Source organism: Stenella coeruleoalba (assembly GCF_951394435.1).
Source record: "Stenella coeruleoalba genome assembly, chromosome: 4".
NCBI lineage: Eukaryota > Metazoa > Chordata > Mammalia > Artiodactyla > Delphinidae > Stenella > Stenella coeruleoalba.
This window is the reverse complement of record NC_137149.1, coordinates 36,646,185-36,658,632: the sequence shown is the minus strand read 5'-3', so window position 1 is coordinate 36,658,632 and position 12,448 is coordinate 36,646,185. Positions and strand designations below refer to the sequence as shown.

Here is a 12,448-nt window from a genome sequence, read left to right as displayed (position 1 = left end):
ATGCAGAGTCTTTTTACGGCCCTAGAAGTCCTCCATGCCCACTTTATCTTTTCAGATAAATTTATTTAGCAGACTGTAACATCATTGCTGGGATTCCACGTCCTTAATTCCCATCATGTGGCAGTTCGGTTTGCCTGAGATTACAGCTAAATTTGCTTATTTCCAAATAGCTTAAACCAACAACACCAAACCATAGTTTTATTTTCCCTCGTCAGGACCCTCTAGTACTTTCCCACCATGTTTAGAAAAATCTCCTAAAGCCCTTACCCCAGCCCTGTATGGCCAGCTCCTGACCACCCTTCTGACCTAATCTCTCCTACTTTCTCACCCTCTCGAGTTGCACTCCAGCTATCCTTGCCTGCCTGCTCTTCCTGCAGACCATCAGGCATGTTCCCCTCTGCCTGCCGTTACCATCCCCCAGATATTTGCATGGCCTTTTTCAAGGATCTGCCCAATTGTCCTCTCCTTAGAAAGGCCTGCCCTGACCACCCTATTCTACTCCCAACATAGTCGCTGTTTATGCCTGTCCCTGGTGGGGTCGGCAGAATAATGGCCCCCCAGAGATGGCCACATCTCAATCCTAGAACTGCATATACACTGCATGACACGGCAAAAGGGACTTTGCAGGTGTGACTAAAGTTAAAATCTTGAGATGGAGAGGTTATCCTGGATTATCCTGTGGGCACAATGTAATCTCAAGGATCCTTATAAGGGAAAGAGGGAGAAAAGAGGGTCAGAGAAGGAGACGTGACATTGGAAGCAGAGGTTGGAGTGATATGGGGCCATCGGCCAAGTAATGCAGGTGACCTCGAGAACCTGGACACCTGGAAAAGGCCACAAAATGGATCATTCCCTAGAGCCTCCAGGGGGAACTCAGCCTGCTGACACCTTGATTTTAGTCCGGTGAGGACTGTGTCAGACTTCTGACGTCCAGGGCCATAAGATAATATATTTGTATTATTTACGCCCCTGTGTTTGTGCCTGAATTTGCTAGAGCAGCACTAGGAAACGAATACACGTGGATTTATCGTTTTCTTCGTAGAATTTACCACTTCATACCAATGAGTTATACACTGATGGATTAGTTGCCTCCTTGCACCAGAAGGTCAGCTCCATGGATGGAGAGTCATTTTGTGTTCTGTTCACTGCTGGGTCCCAGTACCTAGAACAGGGCCTGGCACACAGCACACACTTGTTGTCACTTCAACAAGTATATGTATCCACTCAGGAGACCTTTATTTTTTCAACCAATAAATACTTGTTGAATAAGTGACTGATAGAAGCATTTCACGGTGATGCCTGATGCACCTGGGTCGTCCCTCCTTTCTGTATGGAGGTCAGTTGTGTCCTATAAAGACACCACTGTCTTTCCCAGTCCCAGTCCCTGGAGAGCCCAGTCCCTGGAGAGCCCCTTCCCGATCTCCTACCTCACTGCACAGCTCATGTATTCATGCCTGTGTTCGGTTATCTCAACTGAGTACTTCCTCTGTGCTACCTGTCACGTATCTGGGAGTCAAGCATGAACAGGGCTCAGCCCCATTCTCAGTGAGTCACCTGGGTACATGCATTATCTCTATGCTAATGAGAGACAAAACCAAAACCAAATAATCACCAACGTTATGTGCTGATTATGGAATCGTCTTATCCCGAGAAAAATTCCACCGGATGAGTGTGACCCCATTGGAGAGATGAGCAAACAGACTGTGAGATGCTAAGTGACCAGGCTGAGGGTCCACAGCTGCAGCAGGGATTTGAGTTGGTACTTTTCAGGGTGGCTTCCGTTTGCAGAATCAACCTTCTGCTCTGTCATAGCCTGTGGCCCTCGCCCCGACTTGGGGAGGTAGGCATCACTACTCCCATTTTACTGATGGGAAAATTGAGGCTGGGGAAGTTAATTTATTTCCTCAGCTTCACAAGGACAAAATGGTGGGGTTAGGTTTAAAGCTACCTGTGCAGAACACCAAGCTCTCCCTTCCACCTCTGCCCCTTACCACCTCCCCATATGATAGGTGTTTTCCCACTGCAGTCCAATGACCAAAACCTCAAATACTTATGGGATCAGGCAGGAAACAGAGATGCATGAACTGGGCAGGCATGGATAGTGGTGACTCAGAGAAGACTATTGTCCTGTTGTCAGGGGGCATCATAGGGCCAGTTATGGCAGATCTTCCAATTTTTGAAATGATGGCAAAAATCAGTATTTTGAGGTGAAATTTCCTATACACGCACGACCAGCCCAAGTGCAGTGGTACAAGGAATGAACTCCAGGTTTCAGCTTCTTAGGGAAATGGAAAAGGGGACATTTGCTTGCTGTCTTTGCTTGTTGTATTTTTATAGGATATTGATTGGGGTTTACTTTCTATTACAGATTGTTTAAAGAGTAACTAGCCATCTTGAAAATTCACACTTGGCTCTCCGAATAAGCTGCTTCCTGAATATTGCATGTTGAAAGAGTACTGTGAAATTCCTTAGAAATAATTGGCCTGTTGGAAATGAGAAAAGAGCCCAGTAGCTCACAAGGTAGAACAACCAGATTTACCTAGTGTGATAATTACCATCAGTAGTTAATAGGCACTAATACAGTTCTCACTTTATCACCCAAGCAATGTTTGGTCATGATTTAATCAGATTAGTGGTATGTCATAAAGGGGAAAAGTGGGGAAAAGCTACTCAGACAGAATAATAATGATAATCATACCTAATATTGGTAGGCATTACTTCAGACTCAGGATTATTCTAAATACTTTACCTATATTGATTCACTTAATATTCATGACAACCATAGATGGGTATTTTAGTTTATCCATTTTATAAGTGAAGAGACTGAGGCACAGAGAGGTTAAGTGACTTCCCCAAAGTCACCCAGCCAGTGCGTGGTAGAGCCAGAATTCAGATCCAAGCAGTGTGGCCCCTGTGTTTACACCCCAAACAACGTTGTTCTTCTGCCTTTCAGTAAAATCACGATGAGACTGGAAATTCAACAATAAAATAGTTAGCATTTACTAAGCTCTTACTATGTGACGGTCTTTGTGTATCAGAGAGGAATGCTTCTGGCTTCTTGTAGTAGCAAATCTGACCCACAGTGACTTAAACAAGTAAGACTGCTTTGTTCTTTTTTCTAGTATAATAAGAAGTCCAGAGGTAGGTGGTTGCTGGCATAGCTTCAGAGGCTCAACAACAGGTAGTGGCTTCTGTGCCCATAAATCTTGGCCTTTTGCTTGTGTTTGTTGTTTCATAGTCACAAAATGGCTGCTGCAGCTCCAGACATCACATCTTCATTTATGGCAGGAAGAGGTGGGAGGGTTCAAGAGCCAGTCCAGCTGTAACTGTCCCTTTTCATCAGGAAAATATGCTTTCCCAGAAATACCCCCATTAATCTCCTGCTTAGATCTCATTGACTAGACCTATGTCATGAGGTCACTGCCAACTGCATGACTGTCTGTGACAGTGGAGAACAGAATTGTCCAGTGGATAATCAGTATCACCTGGAAACTTGCAACCTGGGAAATGAAAGTTCTCTGGCCCCTCCTCAGAAACGCAGGAGGGGACCCACGATCTGTCTTAGCAAGCCTCCAGGGGATTCTGATGAACTCACTGGATTTGGTCAATTGTGACTCATTGTCTGGGGCCGGCCACACTGCTCCCTGACGGATCTGAGGTTTCCTGATCAAGGATGAAGGGCGAGTTGGGCCTGGCCTGCCCTCCAGGCGGGCGTGACTGTTGTGGAGCCTTTGGGTGAGGTCACTGGCACCCCCTTGGCTTCGCTTCTGGCTGGCAATGTGCTGCCTGTTTCTACTTTACCAGTGTACTTATCACAGTGTCACCCTTGGCAACCCTAGTGTCTGGTGGTCTGAACAAACACTGCTTTTCAAGAATTCACCTTCCCGTCCCTCGGCCAGCTCTGTCAGTGCTTGTGACTTCAGGTGGGACAGCTGATGGTCTAGAAACCTACAGGTGACCAGTTGTCCCAGTTTTCCCAGAACTGTGGGGTTCCAGGGTTGCAGGACCTTTAATGCTAAGACCAGGAAGGTCCCGGGCAAACCATGACCCGATGGTCACCCTAAGAAACCCACTAACTACCCCTCCTACACCCCCCAGCCAACTCCTCTTGCTCTGGGCCAACAGCCCTAGGTGACAGTGCGATTTCTAGGAGCCGTCTTTGGCCTGGGACTCTCATTAACTGAAGTCATTTCAATCTGCTTATCAATCAAGTGTAAACCCTTCCCTTATTCACAGTGTATTCATGGAGGCACTATTATGTAAGTCTCAGTACACCAGGTCAGGGGGATGCGAAATAAATGAAAAACCCAGGCCATACACTCAATCACTTAAATCCAATCTAGTCCAGTAAGCAAATAAACGTTAAATAAGTACCTATTAACCTCGTATGTTGTGTTAGACACCCACCCCCATGAACACACGTTTCTGTAGAGGATGTGTGAGATTATTTACAATATTATAATGCTAATTATTAAAACAGTAATAGCTTTAGGCACTTGCCAAGTTGCTCATTAATTAAAACCCCTTCCAGTTATGAGACAAGACAAAAGCGGAGGCCAGTGGAGAACCAAGCCTTACCCCTAGAAGGGATCTAGGTGGGGTTGAGGAGTGGGACCCAGGAGGGCAGCAGCAATGGGCCCCGTGATTCTGAAGCCCAGAATTAGCCAGGCTCACCCACCTGTTCAGCAACAACTCTGGACCCCGTAGACCTCTCCACACAGTGCCTGGCCCTGAAAAGCTTCTGGCAAGAGGGAGCAGAGGAAAAGCTTGCTCCCTGAAGACAGACAGATTCCAGAGAGAGAGCAGGACAAGCAGAAATACACCAGTGCAGTTCCTTTTCCAGCTCACCACTTGGACAACTCCCACAACATTTGATGGGGCAAGAGGCCACAGATGTTCACTGAAGTATCCCTCCTAGAACCCAGAGAAGGGGGAGGATGGCTCCCCATCCCCAACACAAATAGCTAATGCTTTTTGAAAATGTGTTGTGTGCCAGGCACCATTCTATGCTCTTCTGGAAGGTAGGCACCATTGTTCCCATTTTACAGACGGGGTACGTGACGCACATAGAGGCTCAGTGACTCATCCAACGTTACTGTGGCAGAGGTGGGTTATGGACCGAAGCAGTTTGACTCCAGGCTGGGGTCTCCTGATCCCTGGACCGATGTCTGCAGAAGGTCCTGCTATTGCACTAAGGAGAAAGTGATTTGTTGAAAGTGGGGGAAAGCTTCATGAGTGAAAAGAACATGTGAGCCGTGTGTCAAAGGGCAGGTAGGAGTTTTCCCTGAAATAAAGAGTGTCGGAGGAATGACTTTCCAAGCAGGTGAAATAACAGCACAGGGAGCATGGAGCCTTCAGGGAAGTGGGGATGTTTCTTGCTAGTTGGTGGGGAGGGCAGGTGTCAAATGCCAACAGTGGTGCCTGCCTCCCGGGACCTTGGGGGCTTGGGATAGGATACGTGCATTTCCTAGCTCGTTGCTGGTCACATCACAAGTGCAGTCCCAGCCCACTGCTTTCTCTCTTCCCAGTTTCTTTTCCTGGCAAGTTATGTGCAAAGGAAACCAATCTAGGTCAAGGTTTTGCTAAGTTAACCGTTAACCCTGTCTCTCTATTCTAAGCACGTTAGGTGTTAGATGGCGCACTGGATTCTGACGTTGGTTTGGCAGGGACACAGTTCAACATAATTATCCTCCATGGTGGTGAGTTGAATGCACAAGGAACTAATTGTATTCATTCACCTCCCCCTATCCTTGCCCCCATAATGTAGTAAACTAATCAGTTCACTTCATCTTTTGTAAATAGCATGTCTTTCCTAGTTAGTAGAAACTGGCCGTAATTCAATCTAATTCAGAAATATTTACCGAATACCCATTATGTACCAGAAAGTGTGTCTGGCACCATGAATATGGGGATCTGCTTTCAATCATTCCTTTAGTTGATGAATATTTGTCAAATACGACTGTGTGCCGACGCCGTACTAGCTGTAGGGATACAGTAGAAAAACAAACATGGCCTTTGACCTCAGGGAGCTTAGAGTCTAGTGGAGGATCAATGATCTTAATCAAATGCATGTAAAATAACACAGAATAATGTCTTTTGGAGCAAAGTCCCAGGGTGCTGTGAGAGTATATAATAGGGGGAGCAGACTTAGGCTGAAGGGTCAGAGCAGCCTTCTCTGCTTGCAGAAGAATGAAGAGGAAGCAGAGTTAACAAGTGTGGGGCCAAGAAAAGAGCATTAAAGGTGTGGGGAATGGCTGCTCAAAGCACAGAAAGAAAGCTTGCAAGTCTGAAGCTCAGTGGGTGTCTGGAGCATGGTAGGAGGTGAAACAGGAGAAGTAGCAGGGGCACAATGGTGTAGCCTCATGGCCATGGGGAGGGATTTCCTCTTTTCCCTGAAAGCAATGGAAGGGCCATTGGAGGGGTGTAAGCAGAGGACGAGCAAGAAGACCCCCCTCCTGAGAGAGGTGGTTGGAAGACCACTGTGGTTGTCCAAGCGAGAGACGATGTGGGTTAGACCAGAGGGTGGCCGCAGGGTGGATGGATGGGAGAGACAGTGAAGAGGTGAAATGGACCTAACCTAGTGAAGGATTAGCTGTGGGGTTGGGAGAGAGAGGAGTGCACGATGAGTTCCGGGCTTTGAGCTTGTGAGGTCGAATGAATGTTGAACCACTCATCCTAGGCCGTGTTTCTTTTCTTTTCTTTTTTAATTGATGTACAGTTGATCTACAATGTTGTGTTAGTTTCAGGTGTACAGCAAAGTGATTCAGTTGTATATTCAGTTATATATATATATTCTTTTTCATATTCTTTTCCATTACGATTTATCACAGGATGTTGAATATAATTCCCTGGGCTACACAGTAGGACCTTGTTGTTTATCCATCCTATATATACTAGTTTGCATCTGCTCATCCCAAACTCCCAAACCATCCCTCTCCCCCCCCTGCCTCCCCTTTGGCAACCACCAGCCTGTATATATGTGTGTGTATATATATACCTACGTATGTGTATATATATATATATATATATATATATATATATATATATATGTGTGTGTGTGTGTGTGTGTGTGTATATATATACATATATATGTTCTTTTCCATTATAGGTTATTACAAGATATTGAATATAGTTCCCTGTGCTATACAGTAGGTCCTTGTTGATTATCTGTTTTATATATAGTAGTGTGTATCTGTTAATCCCAAACTCCTAATTTATCCTTCCTGCCTTCCCCTTTCCCCTTTCATAACCATAAGTTTCTTTTCTATGTCTGTGAGTCTGTTTCTGTTTTGTAGATAAGTTCATTTGTATCATTTTGTTAGATTCCACATATAAGTGATATCATATGATAGTTGTCTTTCTTTTTTTTTTTTTTTTTTAAACATCTTTATTGGAGAGTTGTCTTTCTTTGTCTGACTTACTTCACTTAGTATGATAATCTCTAAGTTTATCCATGTTGCTGCAAATGGCATTATTTCATTCTTTTTTATGGCTGAGTAGTATGCCATCGTATATATGTAACACTTCTCCTTTACCCATTCATCTGTCGATGGACATTTAGGTTGCTTCCATGTCTTGGCTATTGTGAATAGTGCTGCTGTGAACATTGGGGTGCATGTGTCTTTTTGAATTAGAGTTTTCATGTTTTCTGGATATATGCCCAGGAGTGGGATTGGTGGATCATATGATAGTTCTATTTTTAGTCTTTTAGGGACCCTCCATACTGTTCTCCATAGTGGCTGCATCAATTTACATTCCCATCAATGGTGGAGGAGAATTCCCTTTTCTCCATACCCTCTCCTAAGTTCCATTTTGGACCCATTGAGTTCAAGGTGGCTCCAAAGCCTTCAGGAGTTCCTGTGTGGTAGGATCAATCGCTACACACAGCCTGGAAAGTCACGGGCCATTAGGTGGTGACTGAAGCCTTTGGAGCCAGTGAGGAGAGGAAGGTTGTAGCATGGAGGCTTGATGGAGTCCAGTAATTAATGGCCAGGAGGACAAAGATGTGTGTGCAAAAGGGTTGATGCATGAAATGGAAAATCAAGAGGGTGCGCTTCCATTGAAGCTATGCAGGTGTTTTGAGAGAGTGGCCAAGTAGAAGGGGCACAGTAAGTTGTCATTGGCTCGAGTGGCATAGCCATACGTTGTTGGCCTGTTGTGCTATGGGGATGGGGTATAAGCCATACTGGAGCAAGGCAGTAGAGATAGCAGGAATGGGGAGCGCCATCAAGAAACGTGATGAAAGGGAGGCACGAGACAGGGCAATACCAGGAGGAAGGTGTGGGATCATCATCCTCATCCTCTTGGCTCGTGATATCAGTGCTTAGACAGACACCCAAGCAGGGAAGGACCATGATGTGGCCATGAAACTTGGGGGTCCAGAGGTTCCATAATGGAGGTGGGATTAACTCCTTGGATACTGAGGCAGGTGAGCTGATGTCTGAGTATGTAAGGTAAGAGTGCTTGATGGACAAGACAGGAACTAGAAGTAGGGAAGGGTCATCCTGGCAAAGGGATTAGCAGGTACAAGAATTTGATAATCCAAGCATCCAGGTTTTTCTCTGTCCTGCCTTCCCTCTGGCCCAAATGATGTCTCTCCTCCTATATACCATATAGGTGTATATGGTTGTGGGTGTCTAGGTATATGGTGAGGTGTTAACTGCCAAATATATGTGCTGGGAGGGGAAATGGAATATGCCGAGAAGTATCCATTCAGTGGTGGAGTGCTGCCATGACAAACAAGATGCAGTAAACCAGGAGCCGTTTGAAATACACGGGTAGGTGTGCAGGGAAGGACATTGAAGAACCAAAACAAGCTTTGCCAAATCTGACTTATTCCTGTTTTTCTCTTTTTTCTTTTACAGTCAACTTTGACCATTTTCAGATCCTACGGGCCATTGGTAAAGGGAGTTTTGGGAAGGTAAGAATGATGGATTTTAACAAATTTCATCAGTAAAATAGGAAAGTTCCGACCACTGGGCTTATGCCTATGTGCCTGTTTGTGTGTTTGTTTCTTTGTTGATTGCTGGGCACTGGGAATTTCCTGTTGGACAGCAAGATTTGAATTTGCTAAATTTGAAATGTGAAAGGAAGTCTGAATAGTTTCCTTTGGATATGCTGTCATTTCATTCTGAAAATTAAATTACAGCAGTCCTGCTTTAGGTGAATTACTAGGGTAATTATTTCAAGGTTGCTAATGCTATTTCTTCCTTGAGGATGTAAATAAGGAAAGTGGAAAAAACCCCACAAATTTATGTGATGGCCAGCAGTAGCTCTTTCCTGCGGTGGAGGTACTTTAAAAAATTACTGTGGAAAGGAGATTTAACATGAGATCTGCCAGCTGAAATTTCTAAGTGTACAATCTATGTATCGTTGTTGCCTATACAGAGAACACTGTAGAGCAGATCTCTAGAGCTGACTCATCTTGCTTGGCTGAAGCTTTATGCCCATTAGTTAGTAATTCCCTGTGTCCCCATCCCCTCAAGCCCTGGCAACCGGCCTTTGGTTCTATGAATTTGACTATTTTAGATACCTCCTGTACATGGAATCATGCAGTATTTATCTTTCTGTAACTGGCTCATTTCACTTGGCATACGGTCCTCAAGATTTACACATGTTGAACAAAAGTGGTGAGAATGGGCCTTCTTGTCTTGTTCCTGAACTAAAGGGAAAAGCATTCAGCTTTACACTGTTGAGTATGATGCTAGTTGTGGGCTTGTCATATATGGCCTTTTATTATGTTGAGGTTTCTTCTATACTCATTTTGTTGAGAGTTTTTATCATAAGTGGATGTTGAATTTTGTCAAAAGCCTTTTCTGCATCTATTGAGATGATCGTGTGATTTTTATCCTTCATTTTGTTTATGTGGTACATCATGTTGATTGATTTGTGGAGGTTGAATCGTCCTTGCAGCCATGGAATAAATGTCACTTTGAATAGTGTAGATGATCCTTTTAATGTATTGTTGAATTCAGTTTGCTAATATTTTGTTGAGGATTTTTGCTTCTATGTTCATCAGGTACATTGGCCTGTAATTTCCTTTTTTTGTGGTGCCCTTGTTTGGTTTTGGTATCAGGGTAATGCTGACCTTGTAAAATTAGTTTGGAAGTGTTCCCTCCTCCACAGGAAGAGTTTGAGAAATATAGGTATTAAACATTTGGGTGTTTGGTAGAATTCACCAGTGAAGCTGTCTGACCCTGGATTTTGTTTGTTGAGAGTTTTTAATCTCCTTACTAGTAATTATGTTTATTCATAATTTTCTCTTTCTTCATTATTCAGTCTTGGAAGACTGCATGTTTCTAGGAATTTAAACATTTCTTCTAGGTTGTCCAATTTGTTGGCATATAATGGTTCATAGTAGTGTCTTACGATCCTTTGTATTTCTTTGGTATTAGTTGTAATTTTATCGCTTTCATTTCTGATTTTATGTATTTGAGCCCTCTCTCTTTTTTTCATAGTGAGTATAGCTAAAGACTTGTCAATTTTGTTTATCTTTTCAAAGAACCAGCTCTTAGTTTCATTGATCTTTTCAGTCTCTATTTCATTAATTTCTATTCTGACTTTTATTGTTTCCTTCCTTCTGGTAACTTTGGGCTTCATTTATTCTTCTTCTCCTAGTTACTTTAGCTTTATCGTTAGGTTGTTTATTTGAGGTTTTTCTTGTTTCTTGAGGTAGGCCTCTATCACTATAAACTTCCCTTTTTGAGCTGCTTTTGCTGCATTCCACAGATTTTGGTATGTTGTGTTTCCATTTTCATTTGTCTCAAGGTATTTTTTAAAATTTCTCCTTTGATTTCTTCCTTGACCCATTGGTTGTTCAGTGGCATGTTGTTTGTCTCCACGTATTCGTGTTTTTCCAGTTTTCTTCTTGTAAATGATTTCTAGTTTCATACCATTGTAGTCAGAAAAGATACTTGACATGATTTTGATCTTCTTATATTTATTGAGACTACTTTGTAGCCTAACATATGATCTATCTTGGATGATGTTACACGTCCACTTGAGAAGAACGTGTATTCTGCTGCCTTTGGATGGAATGTTCAATATGTATGTATTAAGCCCATCTTGTTTAAAGTGTGGTTTAAGGCTGATGTTTCCATGTTGATTTTCTGTCTGGATAATTTTCCATTGTTATAAGTGTTATAAGTCCCCTACCATTATTGTATTGCTGTCAATTTCTCCTTTTAGGTCTGTTAATATTTATTTTATATATTTCGGTGCTCTTATGTTGGGTGCATAAATATTTACAAATGTTATATCTTCTTGCTGGAGATGACTTTATCATTATGTAATGCTCATCTTTGCTTTTTATTAGTCTTTGTTTTAAAGTCTATTTTATCTGATATAAGTATATCTACCCAAGCTCTCTTTTGGTTTCTATTTGCATGACACATTTTTTTCCATCCTTTCACTTTCAGTTTGTGTGTGTCCTTACATCTGAAATGAGTCTGTGGTGGGCAGCATATATATGGGTCTTGGTGTTTATCTGTTCAGCCATTCTATGTGTTTTGTTTGGAGAATTTAGTCCATTTACATTTATAGTAAGTAGTGATAACTATGTACTTATTGCCATTTTGATAATTGTTTTCTGGCTGTTTTGTAGTTCCTCTATGTTTCTTTCTTCTTCTCTTGCATTCTTCCCTTTTGGTTTGATGACATTCTATAGGGTTATGCTTAGATTCCTTTATCACTATCTTTTGTGTATCTACTATAGGCTTTTGCTTTGTGGTTACCATGTGGCTCACATGTAACAGCTTATATATATATATACACAGACACATAAATATATATGTAAGTGTATATATAAAATCATCTATTTAAAACTGATAGTTAAGTTTGAATGCATTCTAGAACTCTACATTTTGAACTCCCCTTCACATTTTATGTTTTTGATTTCACATTTTACATTTTTTAAATTTCATGTATCATTTAACTAAATTATTATTTTTATTACTTTTATTTTTTAAACTTCATAATAGCTTTGTAAGTGATCAATACACTACCTTTACTATATATTTACCTTTACCAGTGAGATTTTTACTTTCATATGTTTTCTTGTTACTAATTAGTGCCCTTTCTTTTTAGCTTAAAGAAGTCCCTTTAACATTTATTGCAGGTCTGGGTTAGTGGTGATGAACTCCTTTAGCTTTTGTTTGTCTGGAAAGCTCTTTATCTCTCCTTCAATTCTAGATAGTAACCTTGCTGTGTAGATTATTCTTGGTTGGAAGTTTTTTCCTTTCAGCCCTTTGAAAGTGCTGGCCTTCAAAGTTTCTGCAAAAAAAATCTGCTGATAGTATTATGGGGGTTCCCTTGTTTGTAACAAGTTTTTCTCTTGCTGCCTTTATGATTTAGCTTCAGCTTTTGACATTTTAACTGTAATGTGTCTCGGTGTGGGTCTATTTGGGTTCATTTTGTTTGGAACTCTCTGGGCTTCCTGAATCTGGATGTC

The 12,448-nt window shown here is 42.2% G+C and overlaps 1 protein-coding gene across 2 annotated transcripts in view; it reads left to right on the top strand.

Annotated features, from left to right (window-relative positions):
* STK32B (serine/threonine kinase 32B) overlaps positions 1-12,448 on the top strand; it is a 343,330-nt gene that overhangs the window by 81,824 nt on the left and 249,058 nt on the right. For both annotated transcript variants that reach the window (XM_079920141.1, XM_079920140.1), the window contains exon 2: positions 8,865-8,920. In XM_079920141.1, coding sequence (XP_079776267.1) covers positions 8,865-8,920 — 56 coding nt within the window. The remainder of the gene's footprint in view (positions 1-8,864; positions 8,921-12,448) is intronic.